This window comes from Ictidomys tridecemlineatus, chromosome 8 (genome assembly GCF_052094955.1).
Source record: "Ictidomys tridecemlineatus isolate mIctTri1 chromosome 8, mIctTri1.hap1, whole genome shotgun sequence".
Lineage (NCBI taxonomy): Eukaryota > Metazoa > Chordata > Mammalia > Rodentia > Sciuridae > Ictidomys > Ictidomys tridecemlineatus.
This window is the reverse complement of record NC_135484.1, coordinates 96,201,858-96,225,045: the sequence shown is the minus strand read 5'-3', so window position 1 is coordinate 96,225,045 and position 23,188 is coordinate 96,201,858. Positions and strand designations below refer to the sequence as shown.

The following is a 23,188-nucleotide window of genomic DNA, read 5'->3' as shown; positions in this document are numbered from 1 at the left end:
AGGCACTAAATATATAAAAAGTGACACTGTGCTTTAATGAAGTTCCCAGACAATACAGTGGGGGGAAGATCTTGAAAAATATCTGAAATTGCTGCCATTAATGAACCCTAAGAACTTAAACAGCAACTTGGGAAATAAAATATCTTCTACTTCCTAATCATACCTCGGACCCTCAGAAGTACCTGGGGACTTCCATATCTATAGTGACACTAGCTGCAGGTCTTTAATGGGGGTCTTCCACTTCTCCTGACACCAGCTGCAGGTCTTTAGTAAATCCAGCTGCTCCTCAGGACCAATAGGACCTTCGATGGCCCTTGTTTTTCTAGCAATGGAAGGACTCTTATGACTGTCCCTCTAGTCTTGGAGGACAATGCAATTCAAAGATTCACCATCATGGCCTGACCTTACCAACAGGGCTGGAGCCTGATTTAATTAGTACTCAATATTAACTAATAAGTTATCACTTTGTTTAAAAAAAAGATGGGTGGAAAGTTTTAATAAGGTGTTATTTGTAATGATTTTTTAAAAATATTTCCAAAGTTCAAAACCCTTTTCAGCTAACATAAAGCCTGGCTGGTGATATTTATTTTTACAAATATAGAAATGAAATGGCATAATGAAAAAGGAAAAGATGTTCTCATCTGAACATTAAAAAGAATATTCACTCAGTGTTATGGAAATACTTAGAGAGAGGTTTTTTCCATATGGTAAGAGGGATCAAAGATTAAACTCCTGCCAGCCTGTTAGGAAATGGAACAAAGTTAAGGAAGGTAGGGAAGAAAAATCCCTGAGTTGGCCTCCACTGAAGAGAATTTTGGGTATTGAAAACACCAATTCATAAATGGTTAATGAACTGATTGACAACCTTGAAGAGACGTGAAAAACAACTATTAAAAGAAACTATATATATGGAAAAGAAGAAAACACTTTTTACAAACCAGATTATGACTTAACAAAATGGAAATCTATTTTAGTACATGGAGAACATTGGCTTCAAATCAAATTTCTTTACTTCTGACTTTAGTTAAACTTGGTGATATTTTTAGATAGTGTTTACTCCTTTCATCTCATTCCACTCAACTTCAGAACAAAATTCAGTCTCAGTTTCATTTCACTGTTTGGTGTTAAATCATATATGAAAAATTGTGTGAGGGAATACTTATGTTCACTTTAAAAAAATTAAAGTATTTCTTTTTATTTTTTTTTATTGGTTGTTCAAAACATTACAAAGCTTTTGACATATCATGTTTCATACATTAGATTCAAGTTGGTTATGAACTCCCATTTTTACCCCAAATACAGATTGCAGTATTTCTTTTTAAAGTAAATTTCACTACGTGTTTAGATACACATTTCAATCTATACACCTGGAAGGTCAGAAAAGACATCTAAAAGGCCAAACATGAACTGGAGTAGCTGGGACAGTTACAGGAATAGATCTGGCCACAACTGCATGCACACTTGCAGTCTTGGGTTGTGCCAATGTGTAATTTTGTAGACATCAACTAGTATGATGCCTCCTTCAGCTAAAACCAGCAGACACACTGTAACCACCTTACCTGCAGTCCATCCTGGTACTGAACCGCAGCCTGCATGGCCTCCTCGAGCTTATCAATTCTGTCTTTCCAAGCTTTATTTAGAGAATCCCACGCCGAATTTAACTATGACATAAACATTATAAGTTTTTTAGGGTCAAGTTCAAAATTTTTAACTAGTTGTTAAAATATATTAGTTAAAAATATTTGAGTTAACTAAACTGTTACAAAGGCATCTGATAAGAGTAGAAACTAAGTCAGTTGTACCTCATCGATACTCTTCTTGACGATGGGTTTATCAGGTTCCCCACATGCAGCAATGAGTTCGGAACCCAGGTTAATGACCATGTCCAGCTCTTCCTGTAGCCCATCTATTTCTTCCCTTATGGCCTAGAATAAGAAAGTGACAGCCTTACATGTTAAGCAAAACCACCCTGAAACTAAAATGATGTATACAAAAGATACTGATGGTAATTATTTCTAGAAAGTGGGATTATGATAATTTTTATTTTCTTCCATTTCCTAAATTTCTGCAATAAATTTTCTCAACATAAAAACAAGAAATATTTTAAAGGAAAAATGGCACCATTTAAAAAACAAATGCCACATTTTTATTTTAAGAACACTAATAAATAATAAATACTATAACAATACAGGAACAAATTTTGAAAAACATCAGCAATATTGTAAAGTGTAGGAGTATTTTGTTTTTCAAACCAAATATGTCTGACAACAAGCATTTAAAATAGACTTAAGGAAAATATAAGCTCAAAGACTTTATACAAATTAACATATGTTAGTAGATTTAGGGTAAGCAAGCTTTGGATTTTTTTTTGTCTTTTTTTTTTTAAAAAAGACATTTTTAATGTCTTTATTCTAAGTATGACTTATAAACTACAAAAACATTATAACAGAATTGAAGTATATTATCTTTGCTTTTATCTTCTTGGTTAAATATATATTAATTAATTTAACAAATATTTAGTAAGCATAATACAAGCCCTAAGGCACTGGGGATATTAGATCTAGTTATTCCCCTCAAGGAGCTCACAGTCCATCAGGAAAGACAGAGGTATAAGCAACAGTAAGTCAGACTATGTGTAGAGTCTGAAAGTTTTATGGCAACAAAGATGGTAACTTATTCTTAGCAGATAATTCTGCTAACTATACAAAAATAGAGTTACATGGGGTAGGGGCAGTAATAATTGAGCTTAAACTTGAAGCTTGAATAGGATTTGTCACCAAAGTGGCCAAAAGAACATTCTAAGGTAAGGAAATAAAGTGTGCAAAGGCACAGATGGATGCTAGGAAAAGCACAGGAGTTTGGGGGGATGACCCTTTCTAACTACTGCAATTGAGGGAATCTGGTAAAGAAGCATAGAATAGAAGCTTTTGGAAATAGGCCTGGGCTAAGCTGGGCATAAAAAGCTGCATACCCTGTTCTAGGAAATTTGGGTTTTATCCAGTGTGCAGTGGGTACCTCTGAGGGTTTTCAAGCAGCAATGTAATAAAGGCAGATACAGAGAGATGATTGGCAGCAAGGTTAGAGGCTTGGCAATTAAAGAAACTGTACTGTGTGTTACTTTGGAAGCCAAAAGGGGAGATAATGAGGCCCTGAAAAGGCAGAAGCAGTAGAGATGGAGAGAAATTATTTTAAATATGCAGTCTCCAAGCAAAATTTGTGGGTGTATTCTATCTCCTACCAATCTTATGCATTCTATGTTCAGACACAAATATAAAATTTTAACAGAATAATATTCCTAACATATACCACAGGAATCCAGGTTTCATTATGCCACACATATTTTTTTTTTTTAAACTTTAAATGAGATTTTCTGCTTACCTCTGCTGCTTCTTGCTGTTGTTTTACTACTGAAGGATCAATTCCAGGATCCTCCAGGTCCCGGATGAAATCTTGAGTATCTTTAGTGGTAACTACCAGTGACATGTGATCACACCAGAACTTTTCTGCTAATTCCATTACGTCCAGGAGTTTAGCTTCTCTTTCTTCCACCAATGTGTGTATGTTCTCCCAAATGAAAACCATTTGGTCAAGTTTATCCTGAACAGCTATGAAGCCAAACAGTATTAGCATAGATGTTGGCTAGCTCCATTGAAGCAATAAAGCAAAATGTTTTAGCTCACACAGAAAGCAGCGATTCAGTTAGCTAAGTATTTAACACTGGACTAGGTCTTGGCTGATTGTAGTCTGATCAGTATCACTTGGCCCAAAGATCCTATTCCAGCTAGTGCAAGATCTATGGGTCTCTTGCTCTGCTGAACCAAGGCTCTTCCTGAAAAAAGTGGATACTCAAAGCTATGTAAACTCAGAGTATACCCAAGTTTAATAAGTTTTAAGTTTGCTGAGCCTGGTCAAACTTTCTCAAAAATTAAGTAACCATGTAAACATTTGTTATGCTCTCCAACTCAAGAATAAAGTTATCTGTTTAGTCTCAGGAATATAAAAATGTAGGATGTGTATTTCTGGCTTGCTTCTAGATACCCCTATCATGAATTTCCACTGTGCACAAGCCCAGCTCATGGCTTTAAGTTGGATGGGCTATGCTCTTGCCATTTCTGTGGTTATGGGACAGAGCAAGCATACTAGGTAAAATAATAGAATCAGGAATGAGAAAAAAATTATTTAAAAACCTTGGGTTTGGCCTTATTAGCACTATGCTTTAGCCTACTTGTTTAAAAAGGCCCAGGGATTACATGGTCTTTGTATAACGGCACAGTTTGTATTCAATTTCACAAATGCAGGAAGACATTAACGAGGGACTTGTATACCCAGCCCTTCCACCCTAAACACATATCTGTAATGCCTTTTCTGAGATCTGGCATTCTGTTATGCAATTGGACTATCAGAGAACAACATAAAAACTGAGAGTTGATTCAAAAGCATAGCTGAATTTTTCAAAATGATTACCTTTGGCAGATATGTCTTTATCAGTGCCGCCAGATCTAGCAATCATTTCCTCTCCCCTCTGTTTAAGAGTTTCATACAGTGGTTGCAGCTTTTCCATATCTACTGATACGTTCTTATTCTCACTGATCTGCTCCTTGATCTTCTCCACCTCAGCAGAGATGGAAGGTGGCTGCCTCAGGCGCTCCACAATGCGCTCCAGGCTCTCAAGGATCTGGTCGATCTTGTCATGGAACTAGTAGTACAACAGTGGGATCATTTGGGAGGAAACAGATCTGGGATACTAAGTGTGAAATTTAAGTGGAAAAAAATCCACTTAACTTCTTTAATTAAGAACTAAATGTGAATCTCATTTGTCAATATATCCATTCATAGAGTTAGATACAGCTGGTATATTAAGTCATGCCTAAAATCATGACATGTATATACACTTCTGTGTGACACACACTATGTAAGTAGAATGGACTTAGTTTCTTTTAAATAATTGAGGGTATTCATTAAGAATATATTATCATAATATATTATGATAATATATTAATGAACATATAACTGGATCACTGGAAAGCAGCATCTATTTTAACCTGTTACTTCATCCTGTTATCACAATTCAAATTTTAAAATTTATATTCAATAAACTAGATATATGTCTATCAAAACTGATTGTTTTCTTCTTTTCTAATGACTATTTTGGTATTCTAAAAACCTATATTATTAAGTGTGAAATTCACAGACAATTTTGATTTAAAAGATTCCTTAAGTTACATATTTGCTAAACTGAAAAATGTCAAAAAACTAAACACAACATTCCACAATGCTGTATCAGAAATTTGGTTTTAGTGCTGGGGGTATATAGCATATGCTTAAAATGCACAAGGCCCTGGGTTCCACTCCTAGCACCAAAAAAAAAAGTAAACAAGTTTGTATTTAATTCATGGTCAAACACAATCTCAAATTTGAGATAATTTTAAATTTAAAATTTTTTTTTCTTTTTTTCTGGTACCAGGGATTGAACCCAGGAACACTTAACCACTGAGCAATATTCTCAGCCCTTTTTGAAAAACATTTTATTTGAAGACAGGGTCTTGCTGAATTGCTTAGCACCTCACTAAGTTGCTGAGGTTAGCTTTGAACTAGTGAACCTTCTGCCTCAGGCTCCAGAGCCACTGGGATTACAGGCATGAGCCACTGCACCCAGCTAAATTTGTTGTTTTTATATTAAGCAAATTTATAAAAACTAGTCCATTCACAAGTTCTACTTTATTTATTTCCAACTTCGTATTTGCTTCCTTTTTATTTGGCTTATCATTCAGCCTTCCCTCTTAGTGCCTTGAGAATGTTTTATTAATAATGACAGTAATACTTTATCTCTACCAATGGCAAATGCTACCTTCCACTTGAGATGGACATGGAATTAAATATCTGACAATGAGAGTGACTGTATGTTTCTTATTCACTGAAAATTATCTTTTATTGTGTCTTAAAGCAGGCACAGAAATATAAGGGCTGGGCACAAGCAAACACCACCTTTGAGAGACAAATATCCTGTGTCAATACCCTGAGTTAGTGGAGTGAAATAATTCTGGTTGAAATTTAATCAGGATATCTAAGAGGCTTTCCCTGCTTTGCTGTTTGGGAGGGTGGACCCAGTTCTATTTCTAGTGTACACGATTACCTGAGTTGATTGAGAAATGGCTTCATCCAGTGCTACAGCTCGCTTTTTGACATCTTCTTTAATTTGACTGTAGAGGGTGTCGGCTGCCACATACTTCTCTTGGATAGAGAAGCCTTCCCCTGGGCTCAATTCCAGTAACTGTGGCCCAGTCTTGTTCATCTTATCTATATGAGGCTTGTGTTCGGCTATCAACTCTCGCAGTTGCTATAACAAACCAAACAGCTTCTCAGTATCTCAGAGTCACACCTCCATATTACAGCTGTCCACACCCCCAATGCATCCAGCTGGCAAGAAACACCAAACAAATGCTCTCCCCACAGCAAGGCATTTAGCACATGATGGCTCATACAACTCTTTGCCAGGAAGAGATGGCCCTGACACAAATATTAAACAACAGTCTAGTCATGCCAAAGCCCCTTCAAGGGTACACACACACAATTGCTGGTTGAGTGAAATAATGATCCCAGTTCTTTATGTACTCCATGCCAATAGCAGTACACTTTGACAAAGCCAAGGGTCATTTTATGTGAAAGGATACTAATCTCCTATGTCCCTGCAGAGACCAAACAATAACTCTTGATGTACCTCTGTATACACTTGTGATATGTACAAAAATAGGGAGAAAGGAAAAAAGAGAACGGAAAGAAGCTCAGTAGAAGGCAGACAGTGTTGAGAGTAAAAACTCAAGATAAAAGCACATGAGGGTGATGTAAGCCCACAAGGCATTGCATTTATGTGAACCAATATAAAATGGATACACATTATACTGTATACGTATATTAGAATCTACTCTACATATATATGACATAAACATTATACATACATATGAATGAGTTTATTTCTATTCACTATTTTCAAATGTTAAAGTTGTAAGGGTAATCAACCTTTCAAATACATAGCTATATATTGTGTAAAAGGTGCATTTAAAGAAAAATGTGTCCTAGGTATATGTTGCATAATTTCATAACCTACACAAGAGATACAATGATATTTATATTAATGAATGGAAGTGGGATCCAGGTGGAGCCCCATTCCTGCTGATGGAAATGATGAATTGGAGGCTTGAGTAAAGCTGCAATATTTATATTTCATGGATCTTGGGTTCTTAGTGGAATAGTTTTTTTCATGAGTCAAGCCCCAAACCACTCCCAGGGGAGTTTTGCCTAGTTTCTCTGAGGCCAGCCTCCATGCATCACTAAGGAGCATTCCATATGTCCATGTGATAGACTGGGTTCCCTCATCAGCAGTTCCTTGTCCTCAACAGAAAGTACATCTCCAAAGAGTTTGCTATCCAATCCCTAATAAGACCTTCTCTGAGAGAAATCATATTCAGGAAAGACTGTCTAGAGATAAACTAGCCATTCTTTTCTATACATTTAAATTTCTATTATTCATAAAGTAGAATCACCAGGATGGACATAATTGGGTTTTTATTCAAAGTGTCCGCTGAAATTAGTATTATGGATAATTGTGAGAACTTGTTGAGGAAATCAGTACATTACATCATCAACTATCCTCCGTGTAACATACTATTTTTAAAGTTTAGGAAAGAGCTAAACAGGAATTCAATTTTAAAAGGAAGAGGATGTCTAATTGAATATACTGCAAGTAAGGACATGGGAGGCGTAGGCCTACAATCCAGCTCCTGAGTGCTCTAGGATGAGCTTTCCTTATTTTCATTTCATATAATCAAATCATCTCTTCCTGCTGCTTGACAGAATGGAGGTGGTGATGGCAATACCATCTATGATAAAATCAAATGGGAAAGGAGAGCTGGAGACATCACACACATTCTGGTTTCAGTATTCCACAGTGCATTCTTGGAAAACAAGTGCATACTCAGAGTGAAATGCAAGACCTTTGCTGAGGTTTCTCAGGCTGCCTAGAGATCTTATCTGTGCAGTACTACTAAGAGGTGACAGCCTGGAGAGCATGAGAAGAGCCTTTTGCAGACCATTCCATGACACACAAGAGAACACCCAATGGATGCCCACACTTGGGCATGTGTGGGCATGAGGTTGGCAAAATGATCCGGGATTCCAGTCCTGCTGGAGATACTTCATTGTGATTTTAAGATATCTAACTCTTGGTAATAAGGCCCTTGGAACCAGCTTTTATTACAGACAAGAATGAACTAGATCTTCCCCCAAATCAGAAGGAGAGATGGTGAAGCTGAAGAAATGCCATTCTAGAACACTACAAATATTCTGAGAGCTTTTAATCTGAACAATCTGAAGACTTGGCTGCAAGCCTTCATACTTTTCCTTATATATACAATCATAAATTTTTTTGAATTTAAAGATTATGCAAAAAAGAGAAATCAACTCAATTTTGAAATTGTCAGCTCCATAATAGATCCTTTCTTACCATCTGATATTATGTGAAAAGCAGTTATTAAAATCACATCAGAGTAAAATAAATCCATGAAATAATTTATATTAAAAATCATTCTGTGAATAGTCATCAGGATTTCCACCACAAAAATCCTTCTACTAAAATTAAATCTGATTCTGTATAGTTTCTAAGTTTTTCTATTGCTGAATGATTTAAACAGAACTCCATGAAATTTTCATTTTCCCTTAAACAAAGTGTTCTCTAAAACTCTTTTCTAAATAAATACTTGTTAGAGATAGTCTTCCATGCTAGTATATTAAAATAGTAAACAAACAAGTTAATAAGTTATTCACATATTACAAACAATGATGTAATATACCCTGAAATATACCCTAAGTTCTCTCTCTTCCTTTCCTTTCCCCACCCCCACACTGATTAAGTCTCAGAGTACATTTTGTACAGATCTGGGAAAACAACTAGGTTCACAAGTCCATAAATAGCAAGGACTCCAGATTTTATTCTGAGTCTTGAACTTTCTCTCATACAAATCTTTGCAAAAGTTTAAGTGACATTAATAATTGTTTGCTAAAATGAGGGCTTCATAATGCCATTTCACTTATGTTTAAAATACATATAATTGTAGTTGTCAATATATTCCCTAATATATTCATCTACACTTAGGGGAATAAGAACTTCAAAGAGTTCCATGTACACGGGGGCTGGAGGGGGGTGATATGTCTTTATACCTCAGCATATTTCCTTTTCACAGTTTTTGATATTGCTATTTGGATATATTTCATGGTACTGTACATTTTCTCTAAGCTGTATGAAGCCTCTTCCATACAGTTCTACTTTTCCTTTATAGTCTAGATGGCTCTGACCACTACATAAAAAATATAAAACTTAGTCAACATGTACAAATGGAAAGAAATTTAGCATGTATAAACTTGAAAAAGCACTTCCAAAACTTATTTCTCTAGCATTTTGAAAAGGGAGTTTTTTCCCTACCCAGATGGTTTTATACTGAGTACTCTTCTATAAAAGTCATGATGCAATTAATGGCACATACAGCATGCCCTACCCACATGGGGCCTTCCATATAATCTGGGCCACAGGTTAAACCTTTTTGAGGTAAGAAAACTGTGTAGACCAGAAGACGATATTATTAAGACACTGTAGCCATGTAAGATGTCTAATGGCATTTTCAAAAACCTTCAAAACCATGATGCTTTTTTAGTGGGAATATCACATTTTCTTTCACCCTCAGCTTACCCGATGTTCTTCCTGCTGTTGCCTTAGAGTGTCATACTCAAGGGCTGGGGCAGGAAGCTGAGAGATGATTTTTTGTGTTTCTGTCAGCCATGGCCAAAGTTCTTCATATGTCTCCCAGAACTGGTTAACCAGGGACTGTGCCCGTTCTAGCTGCAGATACCTCTCAGAGTTTATCTGGCAGAGGGAATCGTAGTTCTTCAATAACTTGTCCAGTTTTTTCTAGAAAATCAGATGATAAAATATGTTTAATTGTCAGGCAGACTAGTACCTGTATTCCAGTCTACTTTGTCTAGCACTGTACACCTGGCATAGAGAAGATACACAACAAATGTATATGAAATGAATAAACCAATAAAAGCTATTCTAAGTAATTGTTTCTGTGTACAAAAGTTCATTCTAAATTCAAGAAGGACTGCCAGTTTTTATGAATAAGATACTAGCTCTTCAAACAAGAAGTAGAATTCTCCACTCATTCCTATAATGCCCTTGAGGCTAGAAAACAACATATACAGTATTTTCTTGAAAAACAAAAGACTTTCCTTTGCAAATGAAACTGTAAAAATTGCTAATCAACAAATTAATTACATATATTAGAATCCAAGTTGAATATTGTGCTACACATGAATTTTGTGTAGCAGTCACAGTGATCTTGACTATGGTATAAATTCACAGTAAAAACTCATAGCAGTTTAAGGTCTGGTATAGCGATGGCACCTGCTTCACTCTTCCTGCTAAGGATTGCTTTAGCTATTCTGGGTCTCTTATTTTTCCAGATGAATTTCATAATTGCTTTTTCTATTTCTATGAGGAATGTCACTGGGATTTGGATCACAATTGCATTAAATCTGTACAGTGATTTTGGTGGTATGGTCATTTTGATAATATTAATTCTGCCTATATAAGAGCAAGGTAGATCTTTCTGTCTTCTAAGGTCTTCTTTGATTTCTTTCTTTAGGGTTCTGTAGTTTTCATTGTATAGCTCTTTCATCTCTTTCATTAAATTGCTTCCCAAGTATTTTATTTTATATTTTGAGGCTATTGTAAATGGGGTAGTATTCCTCATTTCCCTTTCTGAGGATTTATTACTGATATACACAAATGTCTTTGATTTATGGGTGTTGATATTATATCTTGCTACTTTGCTGAATTCACTTACTAATTCTATAAGTTTTCTGGTGAACTTTTAAGGTCTTCTAGATATAGAATCATATCATCAGCAAATAGTGTTAATTTAAGTTCTGCTTTTCCTATGCATATCCCTTTAAATTCTTTCATCTGTCTAATTGCTCTATCCAGTGTTTCAAGAACTATGTTAAATAGAAGTGGTAAAGGAGGGCATCCCTTCTTGTTCCAGTTTTTAGAGGGAATGTCTTCAATTTTTTTCCATTTAGAATGATGTTGGCCTGGGGCTTAGCATGGATAGCCTTTACGATGTTGAGATATCTTCCTGTTATCACTAATTAAAAAAAAAAAAAAAACAGCAATGGTACTGGCACCAAAACAGACTGGTAAATCAACGGCACAGAATAGAGGACACAGAGACTAACCCACAAAATTACAATTATCTTATATTAGACAAAGGAGCCAAAAACATAAATTGGAGAAAAATAGTCTCTTCAACAGATGGTGCCAGGAAAATTGGAAACCCATATGCAACAAAATGAAATCAAACCCTTCTAACCATGCATAAGAGTCATATGTAATAACAATGGTTTATACTGATAATAATGATAAAAACACAGTTAACATCAATCAAAGCTTAATGTGTGCCAGTTAGCCAAGAAACCAAACTTTAATAGCTTTTACGTTTATTAAAAAAGATGGTCCTCTTGGTCATTCCCTGTAGGAATATTCCTTTCATTGTTATTCTGTAAGGTGAAAACATGCCTTATCTAAAACTAATGAGTTTGCTGTTTGAACAGCAGCTGTGGATAAGTCTTTTGTAGCCTTAAAGCTCAACACATGCTGCCTATTTAAGAGTCTCAACACCAGTCACATAGAAAAGATTATACCTTCATTGACTGTTTCTCCTCTTCACTGGATGTGCTCATGATTTTATGTCCAGATTTAACAAGTTCATCAATAATATCTTTATGTCTCAAAATCTCCATGGTGAATGTCTGTGATTTACCAAATAAAGATTTTAAAGAAAAAAGAAACAAAGTTTGTAACTAAAAAGAAAACAATTAGGCAAAGTAGTTGAAAATACCAAGTAACACTAGAGGGGTCTTGAAAAGCAAATCATGCAAGCTTATTTCCTAGACTTGGAGCACAGCAGCAAATAATTTACAAAGCAACTGGAAATGTATCTATTCACCTTTTGAACCTGCAGCTGAGCAGAGGTCTGGTCTTGCTCAAGCCTAATGTCACCCAGAGACATCAATTTCTTCTCTGTTTCAGTAATCCAGGATAACTCAGCATCAGCCGCTTGGTCAAACTAAACAAAAGATAAATCATAAGGTGAGCAAGTTCCTGTAACTGGTGCCAGAAAAATACCTATCTACATTTCTTTTAAATATCCTTATTACACAAGTGGAGACTCTGAGCTTATCTCTTCATGGCATCCTGAAATAATTCATGAGAATGACTGAGTCATAAAGAAAGGAGAACTTTCCATAGAGCAATTAAATATAAGCTCTTAAAATGTGTTGAAGTCATAACACTACATTAATGATTTTAGGACAGTGAGTCTCACTGCCTTCTTTCCTGGTGGACCCAATCATTTGCTCCTTAGGAGTATTATCCAAATGTAACATCAACAGACGTAAAGGGCCAGATACCATCTTTAATTACTCTGTCACCTTGACTCATACTATACCAGGTAGCAACCTGCTGTAAAAACACATGATTCCTAAGTAAAAGAATGACATATTCCCATGTACTACTATACTATATCTATGTGTAGGAATAAATGTGCAGATATATGTCTCAATGTATATACAGTGTACTACCAAATTTTTCTTGTATAATTTTTGAACATTTCATTTAATAATGGCAGGAAACATTTTTGAGAGAATTCTTAAATATTTTAATAAGAGATTTTATTTTCCTGATCCTACTAATGATTCATGGACATGGTAAAAATTCATAAAGTACAGAAAAATATACAAAAGAAAATTAAAACCTGAAGCTAATACTGTTGGTATTTCAGTGAATTTTCTTCCAGAAGAAAGACACGTAAAGGTCTAGGATAATATACCCCACTTTTTTTTATTTATTATGAACAACTTCCCAAGTCATATTTTTCAATGTGATTTTAAAATAGCACCAATGTATTCTAGCATACTCAGACATTTTCATTCAGGCTCTCCATAGATTTTTTGCTATAAGTATACCTGTATGAATATCATATGTATAAATCTTTTGGCATGTCTAATTAGGCTCTTGGTATAGATTCCTAGAAGCGACTACCAAGTCAAAGAGCATTTTAATTAATTTCAATGCTTACATTAGATAAAACACAACACATTTCCAGACTAAGAAATTATCATTGACAATATAGTAGGCAAGTGACGCCGTGCGCACCAATGGTGAATGGTAATTAACAACAGCCTCAGAATTAGTGGGGAATGGATGCTGTACGTATTCAAGCCCAATTCTCCCAGAATTTCTGATTTCTGAAGAGAAGCTGGAAATCCAGATGGGGTGGGGGAATAACTAGGAGAAGGAAGAGGAAAGACTGGAAAAGAATTTGTACTTTTCAAACTATACAATACTATGTGGACTCAGGAGATGATGGAACAGCTGAACTTTTCCTAGTTCCACATGATAAGTACAGTGTCTGCGCATTACATAAAACACACACAGGGATTACACAGAGGGAGAGAGAAGAGGGCAGAAGAGCTGTGGACCCTGGACCCTGAGGAACACCATGGTGATGAGTTTTCTGGGATTCCTTTGTGCTCACCTATCCAAGACTGGATGCTAGAGAAACTAGCAACCTAGACACATCAATGTGCACAGACAAAGCCCCAAGACAAGCCTGATATCTCTAGTGAAAGGACAAGGATAAGGGCAGCCTAGCAAGTCAGAAAACTTAGGTAGTTACCACTTTTTTCCAACCAAATACCATGGGGAAAAATGTTGCCCCCAATTCTACTTATATCAAGAAAGCTGACCAAGGACACTAGATGCCCATCTTCATGAGGCTACAGCAAGGTTCCCAACATCTCTGCCAGGGTAATGTTAGAGAAGGCCAAGGAGAAAGGCAGAGACCACATGCAGATCCTTCCAACCCCAAGCAAACAGCCATGAGCTGTGCCGGTTCTTGTCTCTGAAGTGCGTCAAGGCATGCCTAATGGAAAGAGGGGGTCCTTAACGTCACTCACTCTTGAACCACTGTGGCTAATAGGTATCAGTAGAGACCACATGGGGAGCTGCAACTCCCAAACCCACCCAGCAAAAACAATGGGGCATCCCCTGAGGTGTCTAGAGAGGCTAAGTGATGAACCTGGACATCTACTCTCACCTGGCCAGCTCTTATGCCAGAGTGGAATCCAAAAAAGTCCTTAAATCAGAAAGTTAATTTTTTTTTGAGGCTACTGAAAATGGGGTAGTTTTCCTTGTTTCCCTTTCTGAGGATTTGTCACTGATATACAGAAATGCCTTTGATTTATGGGTGTTGATTTTATATCCTGCTACTTTGCTGAATTCATTTACTAGCTCTAGAAGTTTTCTGGTGGAACTTTTAGGGTCTTCCATGTATAGAATCATATTATCAGCAGATAGTGCCGATTTGAGTTCTTCTTTTCCTATATGTATCCCTTTAATTTCATCTAATTGCTCTGGCCAGTGTTTCAAGAACTATGTTAAATAGAAGTGGTAAAAGAGGGCATCCCAGTTTTTAGAGGGAATGCCTTCAATATTTCTCCATTTAGAATGATGTTGGCTGTGGGCTGGGGATATGGCTCAAGCGGTAGCGCGCTCGCCTGGCATGTGTGCGGCCCAGGTTCGATCCTCAGCACCACATACAAACAAAGATGTTGTGTCTGCTGAAAGCTAAAAAATACATATTAAAAAACTCTTTCTCTCTCTCTCTTTAAAAAAAAAAAAGAATGATGTTGGCCTGGGGCTTAGCATAGATAGCCCTTATGATGTTGAGATATGTCCCTGTTATCCCTAGTTTTTCTAATGTTTTGAACATAAAGGGGTGCTGTATTTTGTCAAATGCTTTTTCTACATCTATTGAGATGATCATATGATTCTTATCTTTAAGTCTATTGATGTGATGAATTACATTTATTGGTTTCCGTACATTGAACCACTCTTGAAGAGATACTTCTCAGAAGATGATGTATCATCAACAAATACATGAAAAAATATGCATCATCTCTAGCAATTATAGAAATGCAAATCAAAACCACTCTTAAGATTTCATCTCACTCCAGTCAGAATGGCAGCTATTAAGAATACAAACAATAATAAGTGCTGGTGAGGATGTGGGGAAAAAGGCATACTCATAAATTGCTGGTGGGACTGCAAATTGGTACAGCCAATATGGAAAGCAGTATGGAGATTTCTTGGAAAGTTGGGAATGGAACCACCATTTGACCTAGCTATTCCTCTCCTCGGTCTATACCCAAACGACTTAAAAACAGCATGTTACAGGGACACAGCCACATCAATGTTTATAGCAGCACAATCCACAATAGCTAAACTGTGGAACCAACCTAGATGCCCTTTAATAGATGGATTAAAAAAATGTGGCATATATGCACAATGGAATATTACTCAGCAATAAAAGAGAATAAAATCATGCCATTTGCAGGTAAATGGATGGAATTAGAGAATATAATGTTAAGTGAATTTAGCCAATCCCAAATAACCAAATGCCAAATGTTTTCTTTGATATAAGGAGACTGATTCATAGTGGGATAGGGAGAGGAAGCATAGGAGGAATAGATGAACTCTAGATAGGGCAGAGTGGTGAAAGGGGAAGGGAGGGGGCATGGGGTTTTTAATGATGGTAAATGTGATGATCATTATTATCCAAAGTACGGGTATGAAGACATAAATTGGTGTGAATATATTGTATATACAACTAGAAATATGAAAATTGTGCTCTGTATGTATAATAAAAATTGTAAATGCATTCCACTGTCACATATAAATAAAAAAAAAGAAAAAAATCAGAAAGTTAAGATCCAAGAAATAACTTCATATGAGAACCAGAAGGATATCAAATTGAATTAAAGAAGATAATCAAACAGATGCTAGGGGCTACAGTTGTAGCTCAGTGGTAGAGTACTTGCCAAGCATGTGTGTGAGGCACTGGGTTTGATCCTCAGCACCATATAAAAATAAATAAATAAATAAATAAATAAATAAATAAATAAATAAATAAACAAACAAACAAATAAAGGTATTGTGTCCATCTTAAAAAAAAAACAACAGATGCCAATATCTGGATGGCAGAGATGATAGAATTATCTGATAGAGATTTTAAGTCAACCATGATAAAAATGCTTTTGACAACCATTTCTGGATGTTCATGGTTGAAATAAATGAAAAATCAGAAGCCCTCAGCCACAAAACAGAGCCTCCACAAAGAAATGACACCTAAAGAACAAATGGAAATTTTAGAACCAAGAAACATTGGAAAATAAAACAAATGAAAGGGGCATAGATTTTTATTTTTTTATTTTTATTTTTTTAGAGAGAGTGAGAGTGAGAGTGAGAGAGAGAGAGAATTTTTAATATTTATTTTTTAGTTATCGGTGGACACAACATCTTCGTTTGTATGTAGGGCTGAGGATCGAACCCGGGCCACATGCATGCCAGGCGAGTGCGCTACCTCCTGAGCCACATCCCCAGCCCCTAGACTTTTAAATATTTGTCAAATTTCTAGGTGGATTTCTTTCATTATAAGGAAACCACAAAACCTTCTGAAAAAAAAATCTCTCTTAATCTGGTTCATACTTTGTATGACATTGTTCATTTTCAAATTGAAGTACTCATTAGTAATTACAGATCAATGAGGAAACATAAGAAAAACACTTCATGGACTAATCCAGCAGCCTCAGGTGTGCATAGTCCCCATGGGAAAGAAATGAAAGAGTCTTCTAATATATTATCTGTTTTCAAGGCACACACAATACAAATGCAGGCAGAGCCTGACTATGTGGTTCACTTAGAAGAGTCTAAGACTAAGAGAAACCATCTGAGTCTTTCCATCTCAATGTAAATGCTGCAAGAGATCTAAGTAAGATTTAACAGTCATGATGTATTTTTTTCTTCTATTGATCCCGGAAAAAATAAAGCGACACATCACTGAACCTTCTCTGTTTGTGTTCAAGCTGTTAAAAATATGACATTTATAATACGGAAAGTCAAGTTGTTGTTAATATTAGTTTAACATGATGGCTTCCCTTTAAAAAAAGAAAAGTACCCAATGAAAAACAGTCTGATGATACCATCTAGGTTGCCAAAATGGAAAGCTGAAACTCAAACACTGTTTCTTTAATGAAGTCAAATATTTGCTTTACTGAAAGAAAACAAGGCTTCAAGCAGAAATTTCCCTTCTGCCTTTTGAGAAATCTAAAAAATTAAATTAGCAAATATTTATTGTTAAGCAGCAAATGGAACAGCCACAGGGATATGACTCATTCCAAATGACTGGTGTGTATTTCTAATGGGCCAAAAAATGGACTCATTTTTACATGTGAGTAACACAGAGAACAACTGTATGATTACCAAATTTTAATAACTTTGTTTACTGCTTGTATAAGTAGCAAAAGTTGACTTTAAATAAATTGTTGATAATCTTGGTACCTTTTTTGAAACTCCATAATTGCATTCTGGGCAATGTTTTAACATTTAGCATCTTTTTTTTTTAACCTTAACTATTATGTTGAATTCAACATTTCAGAAATTTCCTAAAAGTTACTGCAAGCCACTTTTAAGAGATTCTCTTTATTAAAAAAAAAAAACACTAAAATCACAGCATTCTACTGAACACATTGTTCTCAGTGTTTAACAATCAGTAGCTCCCTTTATCCTGACAACAAATACATAATGTGGGAACACCATTAACTTCACTTGCAGCCAAGAAAACTGAGGAAGAGAGACATTAATTAATTTATCAAAGAGGATACAGATAGTAAATGTTGGACCTAAGGTTTTAACCAGGTGGCCTGAGCACAGGAACTGCACTTTATCTCCCAAGTTATACAGTCTGTGCTTATATATTATTTGAGCTTTGAATTCAAAATACTCTTGTGATTTCACCAAAAATGGTTCACAATAAGCAGTAAGTAATAAGTTGTGACTTAAACATTTCTCCAATTGCTAAAATTGTTCATACTTATTCAGAAAGTTTCTAATGAGTGGTAATAAAGGTCTTTAAGACACAGCAAAGAGCAGACCTTGAACCCAAGGGCATCCTCTCTCACTCCCTTCCTCTGGCTTGAGATCTTACCATTTTCCTTTGATTAGCGTTTCCTTCCACTTTACTTTTCATCTTTCCTATTTTCACTCCCTGAACACCTGGAGGGTCTAAACAAATCTTATTTCCGTAGGGGATGCTTCCTTCTGGTTTTTTAAAAGAAATAAACAGGTGGTATTTTTCTCCAAGGCAGATTCCTAATGACAGGAGCTACACTACCAACCCAGAGGCCTCGGCACCAGTGTTATTACAGGGCCCCCTTACAGAAGCTAAGCAATTAGAATTGCTGGAGACCCTCGAATTCCCAAACCTAGTGAGACACCACATGTAGCAACTTCTGACAATTGTACGAGAAGCAATGAACAATGAACTACTCTGAGTTTAAACAATCACAGTGGTCTTAATTTAGGAGATATCTAAGCAAAAGTGCCTTTACCAATTTCTACAGAGCTCATTTAGTTCAATATTAGTTCAATTTGCAATTAGAGAAAGAAAGCAATACAGAAAGGCTAGTTTGTGTGGGTTTAAAGTGCAAAAGCATGTACAGTTTCTAAAGCAGAAAGTGGCAAGCACTGCTAAGAGAGAGGCAGTCTAGCTCAATATTACTATATGCTCTGCCCAGATTGTTTCCTAAAAGTAATGAATGGGCCCAATTATTTTAAACAAGAATAACCTCTTCAGAATACCAATGTCTGGAAACTTGGAGAATCAGATTTGGGGGATTTGTTGACCCGAGCACATATAATTCTCACTCATTTGCTCATTAGTGAGATGATAAGCTGAGGTCAGATCATGTCCATATTTTATACGAAGAAGAAACACATAATGATAGATAATTTGTTTATACAACATAAGATGGTACCAAATATGTGGTTAACATTCAACTCTAAAAATATATTTTTCATCACTCCTTTTATATTTCATGAATATTTATCATTGGGTGAATCAGAAAACAAAAACTTTAGTATCCAACTGTATTATGGTCCTTATTCTAAACAACTATTATTTTATACAAGTTTACAAACTAATGTTAGTGGTAAATTTGCTACTTTCTAAATTTGAAAATCATGAGTTTTGAGGGTTCCCTCCTAAGTGCAAAACTGAGTCACTGCCAAACTAGAAATAGGCAACTACTCTACTCTTAACTCGCCTGGAAAGTGATGTTCCATGATCCTTAAATGTTGCCTTGTCAAGTTTCACTATCCTTATAGTTGGAAATATTTTTATTAGAGGCTTCCATTTTGCTGGAAAAAAATGGCACTTTCTTCATATTACTAAAGAAGTTAGAAAAGCCATGGATGACTTTTCAGGATTCTTCCTATCCATATGATTCATAAGGAGGCACTCTAGTGAAGAAGAGGAGATCTGGATTAAATTCTAGTTCCAACTCTGCCACTAATTAGCTGTAGGACCAGGAAAGTTGCCTCACCAGGTATTGTTCATACACATGTTCCTCTCAGGTTTAGACACCTTTAACCTTACTGGAGGGAGTTCATTGGGCAGATTTACAGGTATTCCAAAGAAATGCAGATATAAGCACACAAGTGTACAACCAGAAGATTGTAATGGCATTATTTCTAGCTGTGACCTACCAGTAGTACAACTTTTAGTATTCCCAAGCACACACTCTATGGAAAGGAAAGGGTGGAAAGACATACAGTCCAAACTGTTCACACATTTTTTAATGTGTTTTTTGTAGTGCTTTAGTAAAATCTCAAAAATTCCTGTAAAGAATAGTTTAAAGAAGAAAAAAAAAACACATACACACAACAATCATTATTTTCCTGAAGGACATATGTTTTAGGTTCCTGAAGACTTACACTGACCTGGTTACTTTTTCTTTGTTAACTTTGGAAAACATTTGCAAAACCTTGAATAAAATTAGGCTACTGCTAATGGTCTTGACAAATATCAGAGCATACTAACCAATACAAATCAGTACTAACTCAACTTCTGACCTTACCCTTATTACCATCTCATTTCACTGAAATGACCTATCCTAATTTCTCAAGAAAGTCTTATTCCACAGGGTATGGAATATTTGTCTTACTATTTAGCAAAGTCTTCAGTGCCAGTTCTGAAATACTTAGATACATTTCAGTGGGGGAAAAATATCAGCATTTTAAAAAGTTAAATAAATTTCACAAACACTTATTTTCCTATAATAATGAGGCATACAAATTCCTCCAAACGTTTTTAAAAACAGAGTCGGGCAAACACATTCCTCAGGCATGAATGCCCTCCTTCACAAAAATTTCTTAGACAGGGCTTTTGCTTTTGTTGTCTTCCAGCAGCTTTTATGAGTTTAGATCACAGTACCAAAACAAGGAATGCAGCATTGTACTTCAGAACCATATAAATTACACTTTTATGGCAACAATTTACAGCAACAATTAATTTTCAATGCTCCCACAGAATCTGCGGGATTTGTGTTTCCTGCCTTTGACTTATTAGTATAAGCTTAGTCACATACCTTCCCAAGCTCTGCTCTTAAGTACCACACTAGCCCCCACATGGAAAATTTGCAACTAGTCTGATGACTTAATGTAAATAGTCACAGAATTTCAAATAAAAGTTAATCATGACACGTATTACAAACTTCTATTTCCAGGTTCCCCCTCACTGCTATCATATTCTGGAACTGTGGTTAAGGGCAGGGTATCTCTAAAACCATAGAATATAAACTCTGCATAAGCCGCAGACAGGTCAGAGGCTATAATTTCTTCCCCTTCAGTCATCTTTGGAAAAAAACTCCACATCACCAACAAAACTGTTACTTTTATAAAAATGCATTTTTTTTGCCACAGTTGCATATAAATGAACAATTGGTATTAACTTGCATACAAACTCAGTATATTTACTCACAAAAAGATTAGACTGAGTGGAGGCATAAAATTAATATTAGCGATAAGCATATATGTAGGCAAAAAGCATTCTGTTTGGCAAGCAGGGCTGATCTTCCCAGTGTCTGGTGTGGAAAGGGTAAATCTGGGAAGCATTGGACAGATGGCCATTAACAATGTACAGATTAGCCTTGCCCTAGCACTCACATGGAGCCCAGTCAAATTCTATTCAAATCCACTCTTTCATTTTTGAAGTACAACAAATGAATGGAAACACTAGTAACAGACATCTTTGTTCAGGTAAAGGCTCTGGGAACAGCTGGAGAAAATTTATTGCTTAGACAACAAACCACTTGTCCCTACCTGCTGTGATCTCAGAATGGCAGCATCAATCTCCTCCACCTTCTGGGTGATGGTGTCACTCACTAACCGGTAGCGTTCATTGTCCTCAGCCACCATTTTCTCCAGTCCTTCCCTTGCCCTCCATGGTAGCAATTCCAGCAAAGCACTGCTCACTTCATTAACAGAATCCAGTAAGGTTTTGTTGTTCTTGGCTTCCTTTTTCAGTTCCTAAAAACATACAAATATATGGGTATAAGTGTGAACAGGTTTTTCTTTCCCTTAACTATTTTTGGGGTGATGGTCCTCTGTTGGCCAGTGAGTCTACGCTTTGGCTCCCTTAGTTTTAGTTGAGTGAAAAAAAGCTTTGTTATTTAAAGCTAACTTTACAAAGAATAAAAAAAGCTTCGGAGAGAAGTTCAAAGAAAAATTCACTTATCAATGAGGCAACATTGAGTCTTTGAAATTTAATATAAATATATTTAAAATCTAGAAAACAAAATCAAGCCAATTAACATGTATTATTCTTTGCTTTCTGGAAACCTCTAAGTAATCAGGTAACAGAAAAAGTAAAAATAATGAGTTTAATGCAAGTTAGAATTAAGTGACCTTCAAAATGAGGACATACAGGTATTAAATCACTCCACTTGAGTCATTATAGTCTCAGTGAGCCTGACCTCACTGACTCCCTTTTGCCCATATGTGATCATACTTCAGGGGTGAGATAAAAGAGGCTGCTATCTCTGAAAAGAAGAATAGCCAGCAAAGCAGTGTACTACTATGTGCTATAAACAGAAAACCCGCCCCATGCTACACATCTATCTTATAGAAATGTTGTTATTCTAACCAAATGACATGTCTCTGAAATAGTGATCATTTCCCTCCCCCCCTCCCGCCCCATCTTCATCATTCTGTCTCTTCTGTAATAAACTATACTCCAAACATAAGTCTCTTGGAGTAAATTATAATGTGCTGTTTTCATCTCTAGGTTCCTAAAAGTTTAAAGGGTTGATCTGCTGCCAATGTCTGCTGGGTCCCTGCCTACCAAGGCATCCTTCAGCATGTTAGAAATGACACAAGGCAAACATAATTTCATTGCTGTGTGAATAAGACTCCCTGAAAGAGGACAAGCAGATCCGATATGTATAAACCAGGGCATACTTTTTGTCTCACTTGTGCTTGGCTTGCTGCTTCTCCTTTCAGATCCTGAGTCTCATATGAAAGTAATTCCACCTCCACTTTGTCCAGCCAGGTACACAGCTCTTCATGCGTGCAGTGCAGCTGCCCTGAAAGCTGCAACGCCTGCTCCACAGTCTTGGCTACGTCGGTGCTCATCGTGGTAATGTCTTTGTACTTTTCTTTAAGGGCTTCCAATTTGTCTTGAATTATTAAAACTTCATCACCTAAAATTCCAAAGATGTTATTTTTTATGAAAAGGAAAAAGAAAGGTATGTGTAGGGGGTGGGGTTTCTTTGGATATCATTGTATAATGATGAAATTTTCTTGGGAAAAAAGAAGATATTTTTACAAAGACGAGCAGACCCAAGAGAGCCCTTAATGAGGTTTTCATCTTTCCCAGGATTGATGGCAACTCTGATCAGCTGAAAAAATACGAAAGCAAAAATGGAAAAGGAATATAGTGCCTTTAGTTATGTGGAATTCAGCACCTTTGCATCCATATTATAATACTTTTAGTAATCAAAGCACAAGGATGCAAAATGCCATGGTTCAGCTCATTAAGTTCACAGACTTCATGACTTTGAAAGCTGAGTTACTTTAGGCAGGATACTTAACTTCTCTGTGTCCTTCCTTATCATTATTCACTGGCACCATTCTAGTGGACCCTCACCTGCCTCTATCTCCTTTTTGCACACACAGAAATTG

At 36.2% G+C, this 23,188-nt stretch overlaps 1 protein-coding gene across 22 annotated transcripts in view; it reads right to left on the bottom strand.

The window, feature by feature from the left end:
• Dst (dystonin) overlaps positions 1-23,188 on the bottom strand; it is a 427,642-nt gene that overhangs the window by 41,823 nt on the left and 362,631 nt on the right. For 21 of the 22 annotated variants that reach the window (XM_021721801.3, XM_078019848.1, XM_078019847.1 and 18 more), the window contains 10 exons: positions 22,466-22,707; positions 21,329-21,535; positions 12,057-12,176; positions 11,752-11,859; positions 9,740-9,958; positions 6,134-6,337; positions 4,465-4,696; positions 3,379-3,605; positions 1,803-1,925; positions 1,560-1,661 (listed from right to left, as the gene is read on the bottom strand). In XM_021721801.3, the coding sequence (XP_021577476.2) occupies positions 1,560-1,661; positions 1,803-1,925; positions 3,379-3,605; positions 4,465-4,696; positions 6,134-6,337; positions 9,740-9,958; positions 11,752-11,859; positions 12,057-12,176; positions 21,329-21,535; positions 22,466-22,707 (1,784 nt within the window). The remainder of the gene's footprint in view (positions 1-1,559; positions 1,662-1,802; positions 1,926-3,378; positions 3,606-4,464; positions 4,697-6,133; positions 6,338-9,739; positions 9,959-11,751; positions 11,860-12,056; positions 12,177-21,328; positions 21,536-22,465; positions 22,708-23,188) is intronic. The other variant, XM_078019845.1, reaches the window with a different exon arrangement.